Here is a 25,746-nt window from a genome sequence, read left to right on the forward strand (position 1 = left end):
TATATAAAATAGTTTATTTCAATTGTTAGTATAATTTATAAGCAAGACATATACAATCTGACACACAATAAGCTAATCATTTATACCCTCATTTTAACTTGTTCCAAAAAATTCTCTTAACAAAAACATGACAGAATATTTTTTTGTAAGAACTTAATATCCTTTCTGATCTGAATGGTCAATGTACATCACCTTTTCACATATAAGTGCATAATATTAATATTCTCCTTTTATAGGTAGAATCTATACATATATATATATATAAGTGCCTATAAATAGCAGCACGTGACATACAAATCTATGGGAGTGTGGATTAATCAGTACAGAGATTAATTCAATTACACAAATAAAATTATAGATTGCCTAACAATGTAATTTTAAAGAAAAGTTTCTTATCATCTACATCCGATTTCACCTGGATAGATGCACGCTTGATAAAGCTAGTTAGTCTAGCGAAATATTGCGTTTATTTTCATCGTTTTGTAAATATTTTAAACATTCTTATATTTACATACTAAATAGTGTGTTAAAATTACATTGTTAGGCAATCTTTATATATATATATATATATAGTAAAAGGATGGATTTAAAATAACAATTTTTATTACATTCTTGTAGGTGGAATCATACTTCAACCATAAATCTCAATACATGTATTTGTGATAAAATAAATTCTACTTATATTCTATAATAAATTACCAAATTTAAACAGCAACATTGATATTATGAACATTTTCTTCAATTCAAACACTCAACAATACAACATTGTATGTCCATACAATTAGATTCATGAATGTTTTAATGACCAGATTCTAAGATTTCCCACATTTAACTTTTGCATCACAACAGGTTAAGCTTACGATTTACATTAAAAATATAAACTTCAACTGGTAAAAAAAAAAAAAAAAAAAACATTCAAAAACATGTACAAATATATCCTATAGAAATATAATATCCCTCTCTGGTAAGACAAAAAAAAGCAAGACAACAATTTGCTGTATGAAATATTGTAAACCAACTAATTTTCAGGAGCATTGTATTTTCACAACTTTCCTTTATTAGTACAAAAATAACTCAAATATGTCAAATTTGAATCTTCTTTCTGAATTAAAACAAAGTTTGTTTGAAAGGACTTAATTATTTTTTTTTTTAGAAAATACAAGTTTGTTTACAGTAGAAAACAAAGCGTCCGATTTGATAATTATACACATTGTGACATGTATTGAAAGCTGTCGTTATAAAGAAAATTTGGATTCAATCATCAACTTATGGTCAAAATGTGTGAGAATGAATATGAAAAGTAAAAAAAAAACCTGTAAAAAGAATTACATTGTGAGTAAATTCTTTTTAAATTATAGAATAACGAAGACGATGTGTGAAAATATATGATAATTTTGTAACAACATTTAATTGAAGAAATATAATTAATAAAAATCATAAAGTTTAATCAAACAAGTATTACAATGTTGTACCCAGCTTGTTCGATTACAATGTACTTTGCTCCAATGATACAACTAAACCTACCAGTCACACTTTTTACAGAGAGTTACATCCCCTCAAACACATTTTCCTAGTACAACTACAACATGAGTTAAAATGTCAGTGCTCATACTAAATTTTCTACATGGTCATTTTTTCCATTCTTGCTATTTGATCTTTTGAAAAAGTCTTGTAAATACAAAGGTATCTGACTGACCAGCATTCCATTGACCACCGGTTATTGGCAGGTCAGTTGACAAAAGTTTTGTTAAATATTGGTCAAGTGATTTTTTTTTTTTTTAACTGGACCAAACATTCAGGAAATATGAGAAGAACTTCAAAACAAGAGAACCAATGAAACTTTGGAACAGTTATTATTTAGATTTAATTGGAATGAACATCAAGTAAAATCTGAGACTTTTGGAATTACAGTATCCAGAAAAACTTCATAAAATACTGTAAATTTAGAAATTAATGTGTGCATTTATTATTGTTAGATAACTAGCAAAAATGCCAGATTTAATTAAGGCAATTGCAAAAATTTTGTGAAGGAAATTTACTAATGACATTATGAATGTTAGTGTTTATTATTAAGCATTTTTCGCATTAATAAAAACACAGCAATAATTTCTGAATTTACAGTAACCAAAAATAGTAAATCGTTAAAGTCCATCTAATAAAGGTGAAATCAAAATTCATCATGTGCCGGTGTTCTGACTGTCGGGACTGGAGATTCTGATGGCTTTATAAAGATTCCCTCGGCAGCCTGCCAATAATTCAGTTCACTTGGCGAAGGGTAGGCACAAATCTCTTTTTGTCCATGGATTGGTCGACCAAAAGTGTCACCAGTTACATGTAAATAGCTGTAAAATATAAAAATTAAATTGAAATGTGCTACTGTGGATTCATCATTATTTGTTGATACCCATATTCGTGGATTTGGTTGGTAAAGGTAAACCATGAATCTAGATGTTCAACGAACAACAAACTTTCTATAGGTTTGTATGCGGACTTTGGCAAAACCTTGAGATCTAATATCTACAAAAACAATTTTTTTCCTTCATCCACAAAAATAAATGAAACCACAGTATGAGATATGTGGATTGAAAAGTTAGGTTGACATTTATAACCATGGCATATATACATGTGTTAAAAAACTGTAGCTGAAATGAGTCTATTGTGCTATAGACATGATAAATGTTGATAGGACATGTCTGTCAAACAATTCACCATTTCAGAATATAAAGGAGTATGCGTTATTTCATTGTTTGTTCCACAAAATACAACTTCAGATAATTAAAGATAACTGTATTGTTTTTGAAGCTTGGCTTATTTAAAACCAGGGTTTTACTGTCCCAATTTGAGTTTACTTTGTGATGCATAGCAGAGCTTGTAAACAGATATGGTGACGTCATACATTCTCTTTCTTTTGAGTGAGAAAAAGTAGCATGATTTGAAAAATAAATGGGGAATGTGTCCATGGGACACAGATGATGCCCCTGCTTGCATATAAAGTTGTAAAGGGACATAACTCAGGAACTGTAAAAGTGATGCTACCCAAATTTGTACTTGATCTGATTTTGTGGTAATAAGTATTGTGTATACGTTTCATAACATTTAGTTGCGGCAAACTTAAGTTAGAGAACGGAAACAAAAAATCCAGTAATTTTTCCATTTATAAAGGGGCATAACTCTAGAACAGTATAGGTGACGCCAACAAAAATCAAACTTTTTTTACATGTGTTTTGTGGTAATATGCATTGTGTTTAAGTTTCATAACATTTGGTTGAGGCAAACTAAAGTTGGAGAACGGAAACAAAAAATTCAGCAATTTTTCCATTTGTAAAGGGGCATAACTCTAGAACAGTAAAAGTGACGCCACCAAAAGTCAAATTTGATCAGAGTTTTGTGGTAATAAGCATTGTGTATAAGTTACATAACATTTGGTTGAGGCAAACTAAAGTTAGAGAACGGAAACGAATAATTTAGCAATTTTTCCATTTGTAAAGGGGCATAACTCTAGAACGGTACAAGTGACACCACAAAAATTCAAACTTGATCTGAGTCTTGTGGTAATAAGCATTGTGTATAAGTTTCATAACATTTGGTTGAGGCAAACTAAAGTTAGAGAACGGAAACCAATTTTGGGACGTACGTGAGGACGGACGTACAGACGGACAAGGGTAAAACTTAATGCCCCCTCCGCTAAGGAGGGGGCATAATTATCACAAAAAAAGATAAAAGGAAAAATACAAAAAATAGCAATAAAGAACTTTCAATGGTATATTTAAATGCAGAGTACTTACTTTTCTGTCACTACATTTTTAATCCTGACTTTTTGGTTTCTGTCCCAGTAATTACCAGAACATATAATGACCCAGTGATCACCTGTAAATAAATAAATTTAACATCATGTTTCCACCTGTAAACTTAAGCCCACAAAATGATGCCATGTCCCTTGCAAAGTCCATGCTTTGATAAGGGAAACCCCCAAAATAATTGAAATAAAAATTAACACATGTAGGAAGTGCATTCTGGCATTATATTTTGGGGAGTCTGTGGAAATTTCATTAAATTCTGATTATGCATTTAGGAGGAAAACGAGATATAAATGTGTACTGTAATGTGCATTTGTTTTCCAAAAATCATTCGGATGAAGAAATAAAAAAGGAAACAAACAGTTGGACAGACTCCCCTATCACTACATACCGCCACTTTTATAGAAAGCAGAGTATAACAAACAAATGAATTTAACATCTAGTGAGCACCTGTAAATAAGCAAATAAATTGAACATATGACCACTCTATTGTCAACAAATCTATAAGGTTTGATTGCTGGGTGATATACTACATTTAAACATTTTTTGCTGTTTGTAAATTTGTGGTACGGTTGAGTAGTTCAAGGTTATACTGTATACTATGGATACACTATTATTTGTGGGATACTTCTCTATGTGGATTTTATGGTTATCAATGAATTCAATTGTTCAGCAGAATACAAATTTCCAATTGGCTTGTACTGTCATGACTGTTAAAATGACATAATTGAGTATCCACAAAAAACAAGTGAAACTGCAAGCTACTGCTCACTGATGATAACCCCGCCCAAATATTTCGGTAAACAGGAAGTTGTTGAGTGATGAATCTGAAAACACATCACACGGTATAGCTGACTTATATAAACCCTGAAACCAAATTTCAGAAATCCTTATGATGAAGTTCCTGAGAAAGATGCGGCAAAAAATATTCATGGGTCGGATGGATGGATGGACGGATGGACAGACAGATGTAACAGTATACCCCCACATTTTTTAAAGCAGGGGTATAAAAAATCCACACACCCACAGTAATAACCAAGTTAAAGTTTACTCAATATGCCTTGTTATTAGAAACTGACCTTCATCTCCTACACCATTTTCTCCAAATGCTGTTACTTCTAAATTTCTTGACAACGGTGACTGGAAATGGTGACTATGCAAATTCCTGTTGGTATTGAGATGTAACAATCTTATTGTCTGTCCACATTTGATTGGCTGTCTGAAAATATTAGATTTAAAAGTTTAAAAGTCTAGTTGTTCATTATCAATCCCAAAAATTTTAAAAAACTGGAAAATGAAATGATTGATAATAGATAAGCTACGGAACTGTAGTTGATATGGTCCGTATTATTTTTTTACAGTTTGCGTACCTACAAACCCTAGCTATCATGGGCTACAGTTCCGCAGCTAATAATAGATGTGCTAGACTAGACAGGATCATGAGGATTGTTGTACGTAAATGGTTAAAGACAATGAAGGAATGGACTGGTCAGTTACAGATCTAGATGTGACAACTTTTCGGTTATCAAACATGTGAATGAATAGAATATCATGTATATAATGGACATATTCTAAGTTTCCCATTTTGATTTTATGAATGAACTGCTCTGGTTGAACTAGGGTCATTTGGGGGAAAACATGTCAATGAACATTGTGATATGAAGATATTTGCTTTGTGACTTCAAATTTTCTGAGAAAAAAACACCAGTTGGAAAATCACATATTGAACCCATCATTAACCATGTTAACCTTTACCTTTTGTTAGAATAGGTCTTGAATTAAAAAGTCCATTGTAGTTTTATCATTTACATTCAAATACAAACCAAGTCTTTTTGACATACAAGCCCGAAAAATAAGTCTCTCAAAAATTTCTTTAAATCTATATGGCTTGTCATGCTTTTGAGGTCTCTTTTCCAAAAATTGTTTATTTGCTTCATGTACCTACCCTCTTTCACATTGTTTCCCTGTTTTTCCTATAACCTGCCAGTAACTATTGTGATCATCTGAAGCTTCTACACCTGTTACAGACTGGAAAAGAAGTAAAAGCAATAATGTACATCTATATGGTCTGAATGGGAATTTTTCCCCATCCCTCCCTCCTATTATTCCATCCACCTTATCCATACATCAGTTTAGAAAATTTCTCTTTTTGAGACATCCTGATTGAAGGAATGTGTCCCAAATTGAGCCTTTGGCTTTTCCTGAAGTACTGTAAATTCAGAAATAATTGCGAGGTTTTTATTAATGTGAATAATGTGACTGGGTGATTATCGCAATAATAAGAACTTGCATTCTGATATCTGCTACATATATCTGTATGAAAATTTTCTTGAAATCACAATATTTAATCTCGCATTTTTGTCCATTCTTAAAAAAGCCCAATAATAAATGACAAAAGCACACAATAATTTCTGAATTTATAGTATAGTTTTTAAAGCTGACTGCATGCTATTAAATTGTCTATGAAGCTAGTTTGATTTTGTTCATTATTCGGGATTCTCAAAAAGTTCACGAAAAAGTAGGGTATATATCCATTGATATCTGTGATATTTAAATTCGACAAAGCTTTTTTTTTTTTTAACAACAATTACCTTAACAGCCATGACAGAAGCAATTACTTTGAATTCTTTCATTTGATTGCCCATTGTTGAACAAGGTATTATCATGTATCATGATTATAAAAACATACACACATTTCTGAATTTAGAGTAAATTTACATCCTTGACCACTAGACCTACAGATGTACTTACCTGTTGACCACTGCCTGACCCATACTTGACATCATGGGAGTGTAGCCGTATATTGTGGTATGGATTAAATAGTTTTAATGTAGATCCACATGTCACATAATGGTAATCAAATCTTCCTGTCAAGAAAGAATGTTTATATTAAAACCTTTTATTCTCAATATATAACATTGCTTATATCATTTTGGCACAAGATACAATAAAAATCTCTAAACTGACAATTTTCAGACATGTAACAAATGTCGCTAAAATTATTCTCACAAATGCAAAATTAAGTTACATGTCACCAAGTATGTATATCACCCTGTAAATTTTGGGCAATGTAAAATATTTAGCATATGTGACATAGAAAATTAGTGTTTCCTACAGGAAATGACAGGTTTTGGCCTGCTGCTATGTTTTCTCTACACCATCTCTTTATTTTAGAATTCTAAGGGCCCCTTTCTGTCACACTTATTAATACCCTTTTCATGAATTTTACAATGGGTACGGTGATTCATCTTGTAGAACTTTAGAGTTGTTTCCCTTTGATCACAATCAAAATATTTACAAAATGATTTATATTCAACATTTTTTTTAAATTCATTATCACTGATACAATGTACAAATATGTTTGAACACTTATCATTGAATAGAATTAAGACAACAGTAACTTGTTATTCTTTGACCAATTGTTAAATATGGATGACAATAAAACACTTCTAAAAGATACATTGTGGTTTTCAGTACCAAAAACTAACACAGTTACATTTATATATTAACAAAATACAGAATTATCTAAAAAACAAAATGCAGACACTGAAGTGTTCTCCCCAGGATTTTTTGATAGCGCTGTGGTAAGTGTGTGATATTAAATTGATTCACCTTTTCCGTTTGCGACGTGATGTTACATTTATTTATAACTGCCACGTTTGTTATATTATATTTAATATCTAAGGACCTTCATTTTTTATACATATGTATTAACAGACATGGAAATAAGTTACATTTTTAACCGGATTTACGAAGGATAAATCGGTTATTGATTTAGGGATGTACGGCGGGCGGGCATAAGGGCGAGCGGCTGCCAAACAGTGTCCGTTCATTAACATGAAAAGGCTTTGACGAAATCTTTTCAAATTTAGATATGTTGTTTCCTGTGACTAAATGAAGATAAAGTTTGATTTTCACGATTTTAGCATTTATCGTTGTTGAGTTGTAGACCTTTCAATAGAAAAAAGTGATACTTAGAGCGTTGTCCGTGACTAATATTTGGGATTCATTTTCCAGAGTGATGTTCTTATTTGCCCGGGCCATTCACTTAGATGTAGGGGGCAAAATCAGAAATTGCTCTGGACACTGAATCCCAAAAGGGATTAACATATATGTAGCCCAATCAGCTAAATTATCTTAAATTGTAATCAATATCAGGGTTCACCACAGGCTATTTAAGGGCGGTTTTCCTCCACCCTTAAATTGTTAAGGAACACAATTGGATATGAAAACCACTCTGGATTTTCTCAGAATTGACCTTTGAATTTGAAATTATAAGGATTAAATTCAGAAACAATTTCTTCATTCTTAATTCATGCACAATAAACATGCATGGGATCCAGGGTTTCCAAGCAAATTGAAATAGAAAAACAAATCCATGTTACTTTTACTTCTATTCTAACACATAATAAAAAGAAAATAAGGCATTAAAGCTTGGAAAATTTATAAAATTCAAGTTAAATAAAATGCCACGAAATTCCATGAATGATCTTGGTGCATTAACAGAATGGCAAAGCGGGACGTCATGCAAATTAAAAGTCACAAGCTGAAGGTTAATATGTTACTTGTTAGCATCAAATTCCGATAATATCTCATTAAAATGAAGTTTTGAGGTAGGTGTTTTTTCATTTTAGATTGTATTGCATAAATCAAACATTAATGGATTAAGGAAAGAAAATATTGTATAATACAAATGAAACTATTAGTTTTGGTTTTTAAGCTTATTTTGAGGTTTTCTAGACAATTTTTGATAGGTCAACCTGTAGTTCCCATTCACCTATCAACTTGTTTGCCATGTCAACCTGTAGTTCCCATTTACCTTTGATTGGTCAACCTGTAGTTCTCATTTACCTATCAACTTGTTGGCCATGTCAACCTAACTACTAGTTGACACTCAGTCTGTATTTGTAATGCAATAAGTTTAATAACAGAACCACACCTTAAATCAATACATGAATCACTCCTCAATCCTTCAGAGTAATCTACATTTTAGCCTTTACAACATGATTTCTTTTATTAGTTGTTATTGGTTTTAACAAGGTTTCAGTACTGTAACCATGGTAACTTGCGTGTACTCTCATATCTGTACTTTGTGTCTTGTATGTTTTTGTTAGGGTTTTTATGTGCTTTGTATCAATCTAATGAGTTAAGTCCTATATAATTGATTTTTATAGTTTGTTCTTATATTGTACTGTTACGCCACTGTCCCAGGTTAGAATACAGTTAGAGAGAGGGTTTGGCAACAGCAAACATGTTTAACCCTATCACATTCTGTATGTACTTCTCCAAAGTCAGGAGCCTGTGATTCAGTGGTTGTCGTTTGATGTTGTTTTTAGTTTATTGTTTTTTAAAAACATTAATTATGCCGTTAGTTTTATCGTTTGAATTGTTTTGAATTTGTCATTTCAGGGCCTTTTAAAGCTAACTACATGGTATGGGTTTTGCTCATTGTTGAAGGCAGTACAGTGACCTATAGTTGTTAACTTCTATGTCGTTTGGCCTCTTGTGGAGAGTTGCCTCATTGGCAACCATACCACTTCTTCTTATCTTTATATACATGTCTGTATACTCCACTTTTTACAGTGATCCCTGGATAAACTAAACATATTACTTGGACACCTGTTGAAGCACAGGGAACATGAAATCTTATTTTAGAATGTAATGTGTAATATATACCAAATGAAAACAACTGTTTCACACTGTTTAATACCTTTCATTGGCTAATTTATACTGTATGTTCAGCAGATTACGTTCTAAAAATATAAGATTGCGAGCCCCCAGTGGAGTGTCAGATTTAATTTCGTCATGTTCATATTTCTAGGCAGTAATTGGTCATTTTAGATGTTTTACCTTCTATGAATGAAATGAGAAATGACAGTAAAATACATGAAATCATTTCACTGGAAATGAACGCCATGGTGTCGGTAACGTCAACCTTTAAGAAAACTCTAGAGAGTAAATACTGGAATTCCCCGCTTCCGGTAGAAACACGTGAAGTATTTTCATTGGTTGGTTCGGGAAAATACCCTTTTCTAGTATCTTAAACCCGAAAAGATAAGAATGTGCAAAGCAGGAGAAATTAACCAATAATCAAAATACTTCAGTATTGAAGGTGTTCTTTTTTTAAATGCTAAGGTAAACCTAAATATGGCTCCCAAATTCCTGATTCGTGTTAAGAATTTTCACAATCATGAGAAAAATAGTGCTATTTCATGATTAGTAAACTGTATTGAATATTTTGACATGGAACTTTTATAGACCCTTTGTCATTTCATGACTATAAATATTGACATTTTCCTGGCAAAAATCAATAAAGCCTCAGAGTTTTCTTCAATTTCGTGAACATTTTCAAAACTGAGGTGTCGATAATTGAGATTGCATATTATTAGAATTAATGGGTGTCACGAGTTTAATTATTTAATTCCGCCACTCAATCCGTCCAGTTTAATCTATATCAGCTACTGAAAGCCGACTCTTTTTCTTCCAATAATTTGCATTCCTAAATTTGTATTATCGCAAATGACTATTTACACATGCCAAAAGGAACCATCCTTCCAATATACAATGTACACAAATCCGGTTAAAAGCCATCATGATGTTAATATACAATTAAAACTGAAATGTCTAACATGAAGCAAGTGTCTGGAGGCTGTCTTTGAATTCTTCCAATGTGGAAGCTGTGACGACAGCAAATGGAAGTTCATTCAACAGAAGAATTGCAGATGGAAAAAATGATTGCTGGTGGTTTTGTATTCTCGAGTAGGGTAGTAGGAATCTGGTGTCATTTCCTCTTGTTGTTAATGCTACACCCCTCGGTATTAAGTATTGTTCTGGTGGTATTGCAACAAGATTGTGTATTATGCGGTAGAGCATGATGCATGGTCTTTACTCTCTTCCTGCGTTCTTGTAATTCGACCTTATAGCAGGGCTTAAAGCATCTGGGTTACATTACTGGTGGTTCTGTAGTCGCCAGTTACAAAGCGTGCTGCTCTTCTCTGCACCATTTCTAATTCTCTGATGTTTTTCTGAGTTATTGGGTCCCAAATGATACAATCAAACATAATTAGTCTTACTAGTGTGGTAAAACAGTGTGTCTTGATCTTATTTGTACAGGGGCTGATTTATCTTCTCAAGAAAGAATTGATGTTGTTCGCTTTCTTGGTTACTGTGCCTATGTGATAGTTCCATGATACAAAGTACTTAATATGCTGATATGGAAATCATGCCCTCTTGTAAACTTATATCAGTGCCTGTATTTCCAACTATATTTTATACCGGTCAACGTCGTAATAAAGAGCAGGAAGATATGTGAAATCTTGTGCAGTTACGAAGTTAATCTGTACAATACTTCATGACAAAATAATAGAAGAAAAAGATCCTGAAAGAATGATGTTAGTTTTGTTTCAAACTATATGTAAACGACTTTATATGTATTAAAAAAAATGCCAGACGCAATAACATAGTAATTATACTGAATACTCATCAATATATATGCCAATAAAGCCAAAAAATAAAAAAATTGCGAAGTCCCATTCCTTTAAAGTTAGGAGTCAGTGACCATAGTGACATATCACTTTTTATATTTTTTGTCAGTATTTCGCCATTATAAAGGCCGATATTTATATATTCATGATCAGAGTTAATAAAAGTAATTAACCACATATTAAACAGGCATCCCTGTTGTCATTTGGGGGAGGGAATATAAATATTGCATACATTGTATATATACCTATATTGATATTGTATACTAAAACCAGTGGCGGATCCAGGACTTTTCATAAAGGGGGGGGGGGGGGGGAGGGGGCGCTGACTGACCTAAGGCCCCCCTGGATCCGCCTATGAAAACAGTTGCAGCATGCACTCGATAAGGAACAAACGAAATATCACCACTAAGGAAATGGTGTGAAAAATACAACGATCCGATTTTACTTTTGACCAAGTAAGAGTACATTCATAATACATCATTGATTTATTTAGAACAATCTAATTTATCTAAAGAATATAAGTCATCTGTGACTTTTGCTTTTCCGTATGCAGTGATCTTAAACACGATAAAATTAATACACCTAATAATTGAACAACTATAATTATAAAAAAGTTTAATTAAAAAATTGAAACGCACGGAAATTATATAAAAAAGCTTTATTTCATGTCTATCATCACACGTATTTTTCACGTGCTCCATGATTCTGTGTTGATTGTTTATCATGACATCATGTTTGGTAAACTTTGGCAAAACAGTACGAAAGTTAATTAGAAGAGAAAGTTTTAACTGATAGAAATATTTTTAGAAATAAGAAGATGTGGTATGAGTGTCAATGAGACAACTCTCCATCCAAGTCACAATGTGTAAAAAGTAAATAATTATAGGTCAAAGTACGGCCGATGTGATTGTCGATTATATGTTATGGATTCGTTATAAATGTAAAAAAAAATCGTGCATAGAGGACTTATGGTTTAGTATTTATACATGCATTGGCTCAATAATTTCTTTAATATTATAATTTGAAGAGACTCGTTTCATATGACTTTAATTTGCATGGGTATACATATACCTCCTATACATTTCTAGGAATGTGATTGGTTAAAAGCGCCCTCGTGGAGACCGTGTATATTTCATATTAGGTTAGTAGGGAGGCGGGGCTTATCTCATACACGGTTAGTAGTGGTGTTACGTCCCTTTATATTCCTTATAAGGTAGTAGGGAGGCGGGGCTTATTTCATACACGGTTAGTGGTGGTGTTACGTCCCTTTATAAAAACAAAACGGTACTGGGAAAAAATCGTAAAGGTTTCAACAGACGAAGAAAGTGATGATTAAGACTGAAATTAATTCATAAAACACATTTAAACCGAACAAGTTGTTATTGTTGGTATCTGTTTTTGTAGGATCAATGGAAGTAGTTTCTTAATGCTAACAGTATTGAAGACTTGCTCATTTGATAGGTCACTAGTCTAAATTTCACACGTTAAGATAGTCGGTAAGATAAATTCGTTACATAGTGTGCTAGTGACCTAATACGGTATATATGGGGTCAGTAAATTCCATATGGGGATTCGAGCGAAGCGAAGCTCGAATCCCCATATGGAATTTACTGACCCCATATATACCGTATTAGGTCACTAGCACACTATGTAACTAATAATATCGCTCGTCTAGTAGCATAATGTACGGTGCTGGTATACTTTGAAATGTGGAAGTAATTGGAAACAATCTTGTAATTAATTTAAAAAATCATTCGGAACGATGGCTTATCCTCCCACATTCACAACTTTGGAGTTTACAAACAAGTTTTTGTTGCTGGTTCATATTTTACACAAACTCATCATTGACAACAGGATTAAAAGTGTGTATGCCAGACGCGTGTTTCGTCTACAAAAGACTCATCAGTGACTGTCGAGTCAAACAGAGGTTTAATTAGATATTGAATTCCAAAAATGGGTCAGCATGGAACATCATACATTGGTGAGACATTTACTGTCGATATACCAATTAAGAACATTAAATAGGAATAATTTGATATCACGATTTAACGACTGGTTAAAACATACATTATCTCCATTATATAATATTAAAAAAAAAGAAATAATTATGTTTAAATTTAATACATGTTCTTCCTACGCTTGTAATTTCAACACAATTTACAGATCATTTGATTATGAATATTCAACATAACAAACAAAGTGACATTCGTAATCTTTTTAAAAATCACATAAAATGTTAGATAATTGTATAAATTATATAATGTTATCATAGTTATTTGTGAATCTTCATATCAATCCACATTTTTATAACATTATATATCGATGCACTCATCATATTTTTTTGCTTTAATATTGGTATGACAACCCCGCCTGTTTCCCCAACTATAAATATATGTTACATGTATTCACATAAATATGTTAAACATATAATGCGAGGATAACAATCCGTGTATGGAAACAATGGCACTACTCTGGATGTTAATATGTTTTATATGTTGTGTATGTGGAAGTGGACAATGTATTAACATTGATGAAAACTGTTCGATTGTGATTGCCACCGACGTACATGATGTCACTTGTTACGTAGATGAAGACGATACTTTATGTTTTTCTGATATTCGCAAGACCATTAACAAGCACAATATGGCCACGGAACACAATAAATCAGCATTGAGCTTGCGCATTAACTGCAAAAATGGCGCAAAAGTCAGTATGAATCAACCAATCAAACTACACGGATTGACGATGCTTGAAGTTCGAAACTGCTTTATTCAAGACTATTATAATTATGATTTTTCACAAGAAGTATCATCCATTCAACCAAGTCTTCGACATTTGACATTTTCGAATTGCATTTTTGAATACAGAAATTCTGTTTACGCAAGGAACATTTTAGATCACTACAGTGAATTACTAAAGCAAGAAAGATGCGAATTTCCAGAGTACTTGGAGCACTATATACTTCGGAATGTCTCATTTGCATTCCCGGAACCATTCGTAATAAACGATCCGTACTACAAAGAGAAAGAAAAATATGAAAAACAAAGGTTAATTACTAGATGTATCTATGACAACCTGACACTCATAGAAATATCCTCTTGTTCCAGTATTACTACAGAACACACCATCAATGCTATTTTAGAAAACGGAATATTTAGCGCATTGACGGAAATCAATTTAGCCAACAACAAACTGTCGAGCGTTCCAACTAGTTTATTTACCGACGTTATGTACAGAACAATGAAAAAAATAAAGAAAATTGATCTCTCTAGAAACTCGCTTAGAGACTTACGATTCCTGTACCGTCCGTTTACTTTCTCTGGTTCCCTATACGTTGATGTCAGCCAGAACAGAATAGCCGAAGTTTCAAATGAGGATGTGAGGACGCTGAAGTCTTTTTCTGAGTTTTCATATAATGCTGTAAATATCTCCGATAACCCCCTCCGGTGCGCACGTGATCAACAAGGTTTTTACGAATTCGTAAAATCTGCTAATAATTCAAGATGGTCATCATATCGATATTTGAATTCGATGACATGTATTCATCAAAATCAACAGGTGGAAACTCTCTCCAAAATTTCTTATCAGGACGACGAAGTCGACCTTCTTCGGATTTCCCCTGATTGTGTCCTCAGTAAAGATATTAACAGTGAGAAAGAACAAAACACGACTAGTGAATTAAGTGATCTGAAAAGTCTAGTGGTAGGATTGACGGAATCTATGAATACATTTTGTGATAAAATTACGAAACGTATAGATGATTTTGAAAGAAATATAACCAGGCAGATTGCTAGTATAACTGAAATAAAAGTAACTGAAGAAATGAGAAAAGTGACGGATCAGTTTCAGAAAGAATTGAAAACCGTTTTTATTAATTTAATTAACGCCAAAAATGTATTCCTGTGGAAGTAAAATTAGATAATGGTTTTATTTCTTGTGATCAAGATGAAAATTTTAATTAAAATAATTAATCAAATATGTTTAAGAAATGTTTTGATTATTTTGTTAATATATCTGAAAATGTTGTTATATATGGTGATATATTAGAGTGTGAAATATCTTTAAAAGAAGTGTTTAATGTTCTTAAATGTTAAAACAATGTAAATCACCAGGATATGACGAAATTCCACTTGAGTTGTACACAAACCAAACTAGGTTAAATGCTCTAACTAGAATATTCAATAAAATTGAGAATGGAAATGGGGAATGTGTCAAGGAGACAACAACCCGACCATAGAGCATGCAGACAACAGCCGAAGCCCACCAATGGGTCTTCAATGCAGCCAGAAACTCCCGCACCCGGAGGCGTCCTTCAGCTGGCCCCTAAACAAATGTGTATACTAGTTCAGTGATAATGGACGTCATACTAAACTCCAAATTATACACAAGAAACTAAAATTAAAAATGATACAAGACTAACAAAGGCCAGAGGCTCCTGACTTGGGACAGGCGCAAAAATGCGGCGGGGTTAAACATGTTTTTTGAGATCTGTTTGTTTTCAGTCTAGTAGAGTTCAAGCAGCGGTTTAAATTACATTTATGGTACCAATTGTATTGAATCAGATGCGCATTTCAACAACTAATGTCTCTTCAATGATGCTCAAAGCCAACATATTAGAAAGTCCAGAACCAAATACAGACGTTTTGGATATTCTATGTAGTTACTGTAGGTCATATAGCTCATCAAATCTTTAAGAATTTATACATTTTTGGATTTCATTTATTTTTTGGTTTGAGCGTTCTTGGTAAAGGTAAATCCCGAACATTAAGTTATACAGTGTTATTTTCATTGTTTAAGAATAATGCCCAAACACAGTGGTAATTTAATTGAAGGAGAATGGCAAAAACAGTATTGTGTAAAGTATCTTTTTTTTTAGGAAATCTGTTTAGTGAAATAATAGACTCACATGTTCTAATTATTTGGATACTGAAGTTGAATAAACTTTTTGTCTGGATGTAGTTGTGTAACATCTTTTCCAGCTTAAACAATTGAATAAATAAAAGATTGATAGGTTTTACTGTACATTACATAATGAGATGACCTTTGTTATTGTCACTATGCGTAGTTCCGCAGATTTTTTTTCTGTCTTTAGAATCCCAACTCTGAAGAAGGAAAAGCGTACATGAAAAAAGTCTCCAAGAACACGACACCTGCGTAGTGGAATTCATATTTATGTTTTATATCTTTGAATTCAAACACATTTAACCAATTTGGCGGGAAAAGGTTATATGCAATTTCATATATTATGTTCCTTCACCATAAAACAAAAAAATACTAATGCTGTGATTCAATTGATTGTTGGTGGGTCTCAAATAAGTTAAAATAAGATTCAAAATTTAGTGCTTTGATATATCAACTGTGTATGTTAAAAAAGAGAAATAATAAAAGATGCATTTAGAAAACTGATATTAGTCTGTTATAATTTATTTATAGATCGATAGGAGAGATAACTAAATCACGATCTGTTATCAAATGTCAGAATATAAATCGTTTTTATCTCGGAGATGACTAAGATTTCAAATTTATCCATAGTAAAAAAGCTGAAATTTTATAATGACAATGGCCACTGAAATGTATGGTGAAAAACTAAAAATTCATCAGGACAATGACCACTGTAAGGTGAAGCCTACGTATTTAGACCAGGTTAGATGTATATACAATATAGAATTATTAATATAAAAATAAGTAGATGTAGCATGACTGCCAATAAGACAACTTTCCACAAGAGTTCAAATAACGAAGATGAAAACAACGATAAATGATGATAACAAATCATAGACAAAAAAAGGTGCTCCCTCGTTTTGATAAACCTGAAGATTTCTTAAAATCAAATACATTAACAGAGATACTGAATTTCTCAATCTATCTGGTACGACATATTTTTTGTATGACTTGTGCGTTCAAAACGATCATCCTCCTATATTATTAGTTATATGTATAATGCTCTATCCCTGTTGGTTTTGTCATCAGTTTTCCTATTTATGATTGTGTTTGCTAGTACTTTTCGTATTCGTACATTTGTTATCTATAATACTAATACTAATTGATGAAACTTGATTTTCATGTGTCGTATCGTACCCTTCCGGAGCACCTGGGATCACCCCTAATTTTGTTTTAAAGGGGTTCGTGTTGCTCTCGCTTTAGTTTAAGTGTTGTTCTTTGTGCGCTTTAACTTATCAATGTCAGTGTTGTTTTTATCGGCAACAGTCTTGTCTATCCTCTGTCATAAAATGCGGTTCAATTTAAAATTTTCACTCTCGGTCTAGTCAGGATTAGAAAATTTACATGACGATGGTTTACGAATTTGGTGCTGTCTTAGGGTTGTATAAGAGTTGATTACCAGTCCGCTATTGTGTGATTCCTTATCACATGAATTAAACTTATCAACATATGTTATAAACAAGGTATTAAATAAAACTGGAAATCAACATCAAGTTTTATTTAATACATTGTTTATAGTACTTACACGACGGTTGTCACATATGGAGCAGGAGATAACCCCATGTTTTTTGTGGGGCTCAAGTTGCTCAGTCTTTAGTTTACTATGTTGTGTTTTGTATACTGTTGTTTGTCTTTTGGTCTTATTATACTGTTGTTTGTCTTTTGGTCTTATTATACTGTTGTTTGTCTTTTGGTCTTATTATACTGTTGTTTGTCTTTTGGTCTTATTATACTGTTGTTTGTCTTTTGGTCTTTTTATACTGTTGTTTGTCTTTTGGTCTTATTATACTGTTGTTTGTCTTTTGGTCTTATTATACTGTTGTTTGTCTTTTGGTCTTATTATACTGTTGTTTGTCTTTTGGTCTTTTTTGTTCCCTTTGCCATGGTGTTGTCATTTAATTTTCGACTAAAGAGTTTGAATGTTCATTTGGTATCTATCTCTCCTCTTTCATAAAATAATACAAACTATAATCAGAATGACTGTGTGCTGGAGCTAGCATGTACAATGATTTTTTGTAATCCCCGTTTTTCATTATTTTGTTTGCATTATCCATGTTATCTGAGGAGTTATGGACAAGAGACGAATTTTCCAGAATCCTTACAGTCACCAGATTCGAATTTTTGACAAAACCCAACATCTTAATAACAACACACTACTATATTCGTAATATAAAATATAAGATTGGCCTTAGACTACCAAAATTGAGTCTATGACAAACGAAATATCAAGCATTTAAATAAACTAACGTCTTTCACCATTAATTATTATTATATTATTTAATTCTGTTGGTAAGTAACACTATAACATATGTTGTTTACAAACTTAAGCAATGATAATTGAACGACATGTAACATATAAAAAAGAAGACGTGGTATGATTGCTAATGAAACAACTCTCCACAAGAGACCAAATGACACAGAAATTAAAAACTATAGGTCACCGTACTGCCTTCAACAATAAGCAAAGCCCATATCGCATAGTCAGCTATAAAAGGCCCCGAAATGACAAATGTAAAACCATTTATATGAGAAAACTAACGGCCTGATTTATGTACAAAATAATGAACGAAAAACAAATATGTTACATAGCAACAAACGACAACCACTGAATTACAGGCTCCGGACTTGGGACAGGGACATACATAATGTGGCGGGGTTAAACTAGTTTGAAGGCCCCAACCCTCCCCTAACCTGGGACAGTGGTCTAACCTGTAACATAGTTTACTTGTAATCCCAAGTAAACCCATCCTGCCGAGGATGGATTGTTCTCTAAGTCTGACTTCCTCTACTGAAATAAAAAAAGAAATTGGCGGACATCATATAGCCAAGTGTGCTAGTATTGGCGTGATACATACACACACACACACACACACACACACAAAAATAACATAAAAAATCAAACAAATATATAAAGCCCAGATTTTATAAAATTCTAGGAAATGGAAACATTTAGAGAAGACGATGAATTATTCAAAGAGAATCAAGAAACAAAAGACAATAAATCTAGCAAAATATGGAAATTCCTGAACAGCAAAGACATGCAAATCAGTAGAAATAGATGGAGATTCGGAACGTTGTTGTTTATAATAACAACAATTTTGTGCCTACCACTGATCATTTATTTTCGTACATCCAGTTTTAACAAAATTGCAAAAACACAAGGTACTTAATAATGCAAACGTAAGGTAATATTCTGTATAGTTTTTGTTTCGCCTGCGACGAGAGTTTCTGAAGGCGAGAAATAGTCGTTGCTTCCGGTGACGTCGGCGTTAACTATTGTTAAATTTTCTGCTTAAGTTAGATTGATAGGAACTACAACTGATAGACCAATGATGTTTTGTATGAAGTTACATTATAATCAGTACATATCAGTTTGGCGATTATTTTGAGGCGCTGCTCCCTAGATCATGGTCCAGCGACTTTGAATTGATTAGCAATTTCAATGTTAAGTTTTTTGCCTAAGTTAGTTTGATAGGAACTAATAACAAAAGACAATTATATTTTCTATAAAGTAACATTACTGTCTGTACATCTCAGTTTGTCGACCATTTTCAATTCGTGGCCCTGTCCACCAGTTCATGGTCCAGCTACTTTGAATGAATTGGCAATGTTGCTGTCCACCAGATTGTCTTTTTCAGAATTTTATGCCGATAGGCAAGACATATCCAAGTGTTAACAGTTTATTTCCATAAATATAAATTACGAGAATATTTAACAATCATCATTTAAAAGCGTGTTTTTGTTTTAAGACACGACTTTGATCCAGACATGTAAAAGGGGCCTGATGGGTTATTTTCGTTCTTCGTGATCGGCGCATTTTCGCTATCGTGATCCGTTTTTCTACAGATTTATTTTCTTTTATATTTTCGTGATCCGTGATCATGGAAATTTATTTTCTGTGAATCGTGATTGACAAAAAAATCAACTCGTGAATCGTGATGAGACCCCCCACCCCATCAGGCCCCTCATGTAAAAACGGGGAGGAGTTTATGCGCATACAAAACAGGTTTAAACACACCATATTTTATGCTTGTACACAGTTTGCCAATCTAGACCATGTGTTCTTCCTTGAGAAGTCGATTATATAAAAAAAATGGTAGCTCCAGCTCAGTAGCCATTACTCGATACTGGAATGGTAGTGGCATGAAAAAACGGATATTGTGTTATTAAAATTGCTGTTACAAAGCTCTGATTCCTTGTCCGTATTCGGCTATACTTTTTTTTTTTCTTTTTTGGTTTATAAGCTCTTCATTTGAATAAGTTTTGGATTTTCAAATATTTGGCCTCGAGCGTCACTGAAGAGACATTAATTGTCGAAATGCGCATCTGTTTCAGAAAAATTGGCACCCTTAATGTTATTCAACAATATACATTCGATAAATATTCAATATTCGATATTAACAAATTCCCTTCTGTATTAACGAGCTTTTTTTCAACATTCAGCAATCGATTTCGACACTTAATATTTCATTTCTAAGCAAAAGATGTCTCAGCATCCAATTTTAACATTCAGTATTCGATTTCAACATTCATCAACGATTTCAAATTTAAAGATTTGCATGATTTAAACATCTGACTTCAACATTGAACATTCAATCTAAACACTCAAAATTCAATTTCCAACATTAAAATACGTTTCAATCATTTGAATTCAAGCTTTTAAAACTCGATTTCTATCTTAAATTTTCAATGTTTAACATTCATTATCATCATTTCATTTTAAACATTTTACATTTGATTTCAACATTCAACATTCAAGTTTTCAACAATAGATTTCAACATGCAGCGTATTACTTCAACATACAGCATGACACTGGCTTTTGACATTTAATGGGAAATCGCATTGTCAAATAACAGTGACTAATTTACCAACGTTTGTGAAATATGAAACTATTAAGGCAATTATTATTCTTCTGATGTTTAAAATTCATAAATCGATAAGGAGAACAAACCAGAGTAAAAAAAAACACAATCTAAGGGAATCGCAAGTATTCAAAAAGGAGCGAGACCGATAAGGCTGCACCGATAAGGTAAGTGTCTCCTGTTATGTATGTATTAACCGCCATGCGAATCAACACTCAGTCAAAATGTTACAATATATAAATAACACATAGCTGAGAGGGTGATAGGGCAGATTGTTACCCCGAGAAAACATTGTCAACTGAGGCGAAGCCAAGGTTGACAATGTCTTTTCGAGGGGTAACAATCTGCTCTATCGCCATCCCAGATATGTGTTATTTAATTTATTATATTGAATGTTCTGTTATTACTGTCGATTAAATTTCAAATTCAAAGTAATGAACTATGACGTCTGGTACATAACAACAATCCGTATTTAATAAAGCGCACACTTGATCAAGCGTCTCCGTGAAGGGTAATATAGTATTTGCCATAGGATAGAGTCGTATTTAATAAAGCGCACACTTGATCAAGCGTCTCCGTGAAGGGTAATAGAGTATTAACCATAGAATAGAGTAAATTAATTGTCTCCCTCGAATTAACCAATTAAAATCTGGCATTTTGACATGCAGTATAATAATAGGGAATAGGACGCAATCGGTCAAATTACTGATTAGAAAACTATTATAATATCGTAAAATTTAAGATTGCGTAAACATGTCGCTATTAATTAGAGACAGACATATCGTTTGGACTGTAAAACTTGTGTAGTGTTGGTTTCAGTCGGTCTTCCTCATAACTCTGTTGCAGTCGTTTTATGTGAAATGATCAACTTTATACTAATGAAGTCCGTATAGTGTGAACATGCACAAGTCTAATGTATCAATTGAAATATGTAAACGACATACGATGGGTAAAAGTGTGTGTTACTGCTAAGAAATGGGAAGTTGACAACGGAAAGTTGAAATCGTCACGTTTGATATAGATTCTAGTTTGAGTTGTATATTTGAAGCTGACCTTCTAGTTTCGGTAGTATCTTTTATCTGAAGTTCACTTGGATAAATGAGATGCCATGAAATGTGGACAATTTATTGACAGAACATTATTTATAAATTTGAAAGTGAAATTGGAGAACTTTGCAAAAGAGAGACGAAAGATACCAAAAGGACATTCAAACTCATAAGTCGAAAACAAACTGAAAATGCCATGTCAAAAACACAAAAAAAAAACCGACAAAAAGACAGTTCACAAAACACAACAAAGAAAAGTAAAGACTGAGCAACACGAACGCCACAAAAAAGCGGGGGTAATCTCAGGTGCTCCGGAATGGTAAGCAGATCCTGCTGCAAATGTGACATCCATCGTGTTGCTCATGTATGTCATGTAAGTACAAACCCGGTATTACGTCTTATTCGGTAGGTCACATTCTAGGAAATGAGGACAGGATTGTGGTAACGACAATTGGAACATATACGTCGTCATCTGTAAGATAATTTCTCTCTTTGTCTCTGTGAAGGTTTTTTTATGATTGAACTTTACAAAATATAAAGACAAATGCACAATAATAATCAACTAACGAAAACCACATATCGTAGCCGTAAAGACATTGCAGACGAAAAAAACCCAGATAGAAATTAAACTATACTTCAAAATAACTTCTAAATTAATTTTGAGAAAGGGAATCTTAACGCAGACTATAAAATGCAATGAACATTAGGTTCAATTTACAGTGATGTTTAAGTACTACTTGTAAATTTTTAAAGATTTGCCGGATAAACTATGTAACTCGCATGCACCAATAATTAACATCATGATCTGCATTGCCACATTCGTAATGTTTCTGATCAACACCGGGGCTTAATATTCAGTGATTTAATTTCGTCTGTTGCTGTTTTTTATAATTGTTTTGAAATTATTGTTGAGTGTAGTTGGTTTCCTATTTGAAATATTTTACATTTTGTCTGTAAGGGACCTTTCATAGCTTACGATACGGGCTTTGTTCATAATTCAAGACGTTACGGTGAGAAAAAGAGAGGCGAAAGATACCAAAGGGACGTTCAAATTCATAAGTCAAAAATAAACTGATAACGCTATGGCTAAAAAAGAAAAAAGACAAACAATAGTACACAAAACACAACACAGAAAACTAAAGACTGAGCAACACGAACCCCACTAAAACCTGGGGGTGATAGCAGGTGCTCCGGAAGGGTGAGCAGATCCTGCTCTACATGTGGCACCCGTCGTGTCGCTCATGTTATTACAAACCCGGTAATAATTCTAAATCGGTAGGTCACATTCGGGGAAAAAGGGACGGGATTGTAGTTACGACATTTGGAACATATCCGCTATCATCTGTGAAATGGATTTTCAATAACGGTCAACCAATTCGTGATGGCGTACGTAAAACTTACGAAGGGATCATTTCAACATCACCACTTGGAACTCTTGGATTAATAGCTTCCTTTTGAACAGCAACCCTCTATCAAGGAAATCATGATAGGAAATACAAGCCATGGAATATCGTATCAACTGGGAGATATATACTCCGTATGCAGGCGCTGCTGTAATTTTGATACATAGAAATTTACAATTGGGAAGCGGAAAACAAGTTTTTTTTCAACCGACCCTCATTGTCAGTTTCTAGATGTAAGTCGAGATATGAGGCAAACTTAACTGTATCTGTAAAATCACAAAAATACTGACCTCCGAGGAAAAATTGAAAAAGGAAAGTCCCTTATCAAATGGCAAAATCAAAATCTCAAACTTTTTTTTTTCTTCCCAAGAAGTTCCTGTATGAAGTCAGCCTCATATTAATAAAGGAACAAGTCGGCAAAAAGAGGGCATAGTTGGTTCCCATGGGAATGCCGATTGTTTGTTGAAAAACACGTCCTCCAAACGTAATAAATATGTTGTCAATCAAGAAATCAAGCATCTTGATAATGTCAAATTTAGAGAATTTTTTGTTTGAATCAGAGTGATTTTTACAAAGTAGGATTTATCCCTCCCTAAGACCAGATACTTGTATCTACGTTGGCCATTCTTTTTTATGAAACAAAACATGACCAATTCTTTCAATTTGTCTTTAGTTTGGAATGGGGAATACTTGTGTAAAGTGTAGAAAAGTCAAATGTTTTAATACTATTGCAAGATGAAAGAGTCTTAGATTGTATGTACTCTAAAAGATCTTTGGAATTTTTCAGCATCCACATTTGATTCACGCCGCTTCTAGAATATGTAGTTTCACAATAACTCTGAAGCCCGGCTTTAATTGCTGTTAAAATAGATGTTAATAATTTAGAAAGAGGTTTCGTGGAGCACTTGGAAAACTCAGCAATATACCGTTGTTTGTAAGGACTTATGTAGGTTAGGTATCCAATAAAGTGATGGAAGATCCAGTTCTTCATCTTTGGCTGACATTCCAAAAGAACACAAAACAGACCAATGATTATCAAGGATTTCCTCTTTGGAAAGTGTCGGGGGGGGGGGGGGGGGGGTATATGTTGAGTTTCCAAGTGAATTCTCACCTTCAATTGTAAACATGTTTTTCCTTTTGTTTTTAATAGATGATTTTCTCATTGGCATTCATACATCATCTCTTTATCTTTTTAAGTTAAACATTATGTATTTGTAGAAAATTTAAAGACAATCAAAATAATGATAAAATTGGTACAGGCAAAATATTACATATACCTTGACACACATTTTGACTTTCAGCAGGTCACACCGGAACACTGAAAATTTGTTGAAAGGGCTCGTTAACGTGTAGAGTGTACGACACACTCCCGACAAAAGGCATTGGACTTAACGTCCGCATTCTGACAGATTATAAATGCATATTTATACAACCCGCACTGCCAAAAGTAAGCCCCTCTTAAGCATTGTTTTTCACTGTCGGATTGAGGAAATACAGGTTACCATTTGCCTATATCTCAAACACTCTATAAGTCTAAATTTGAATGCTCAAAATCAACACTTTTAGAGCATGTACCATGAACATATAATGTCTTTGTACAAAATAAAGTTCTTGTTTTAGGAAACCCAACCTTACAAAGAAAGACGAAAGGATTCACTACTAACGGTAAGTAATAAAATGTTTTTTTTTCTCTCGAATTTTTCATAGTAGCATCGCTTTAAAGCTGACTTATTATTTAGTGTAAACCGGAAATTTTACCAATTCAGTGTCATCAATGAAATTTTAGCTACCACATTATTTAAAAATGACTTAAAAATATTTGCTGAAATAATATTTCATTATGCCCCTCCCCTCTCCCAAACAAATCACCTTAAAATCATTTGAACAAAAATTCGAATGCTGTTACATTCGATACACCAGTACTTTACAGATGTTCAAGTAGTAAAATCTATTGATATGATACAAGGTGAAAAAACAAATACAGATACCAGTTACGTCCATTGAGAAAGCGTTTTATGCGACGCATGCATCACACGCCATTAAAATTCACACACAGTCAAAATATCACAATCGGGCATTTGACACAATCGGATAAACATTAGATATCGATGATCTTTGATTAAAATGTCGGGGATAATATCATAGTGACAATTGAACGGGATTTCATACAAGTATAATCCACTATCAAAATATGTAAGCAATACTCTACAAC

General features: G+C 33.2%; 1 protein-coding gene across 1 annotated transcript; it reads right to left on the reverse strand.

The window, feature by feature from the left end:
• LOC127723069 (stromal cell-derived factor 2-like) lies at positions 1–9,757 on the reverse strand. Its single transcript, XM_052229510.1, has 6 exons — positions 9,648–9,757; positions 6,549–6,664; positions 5,743–5,825; positions 4,877–5,016; positions 3,786–3,867; positions 1–2,342 (listed from the first exon to the last, which is right to left on the reverse strand). Exons 1-6 carry the CDS (start codon positions 9,712–9,714, stop codon positions 2,168–2,170), a joined length of 663 nt encoding a protein of 220 aa, XP_052085470.1. The 5' UTR covers positions 9,715–9,757; the 3' UTR covers positions 1–2,167.
• Positions 9,758–25,746: the final 15,989 nt, after the last annotated feature.

This window comes from Mytilus californianus, unplaced genomic scaffold, assembly GCF_021869535.1.
Source record: "Mytilus californianus isolate M0D057914Y unplaced genomic scaffold, xbMytCali1.0.p SCAF_13, whole genome shotgun sequence".
NCBI classification, from domain to species: Eukaryota; Metazoa; Mollusca; class Bivalvia; order Mytilida; family Mytilidae; genus Mytilus; species Mytilus californianus.

What these genes read in the sequence shown, in the direction of transcription:
- LOC127723069 (XM_052229510.1), bottom strand. Translation starts at nt 9,714, where the DNA reads ATGGCGTTCATTTCCAGTGAAATGATTTCATGTATTTTACTGTCATTT. An exon ending in TCTCATTTCATTCATAGAAG is followed by an intron (nt 6,665 to 9,647) that starts GTAAAACATCTA and finishes CTTTCTTGACAG; the next exon opens with GAAGATTTGATTACCATTAT. An exon ending in GGTCAGGCAGTGGTCAACAG is followed by an intron (nt 5,826 to 6,548) that starts GTAAGTACATCT and finishes CTTCTTTTCCAG; the next exon opens with TCTGTAACAGGTGTAGAAGC.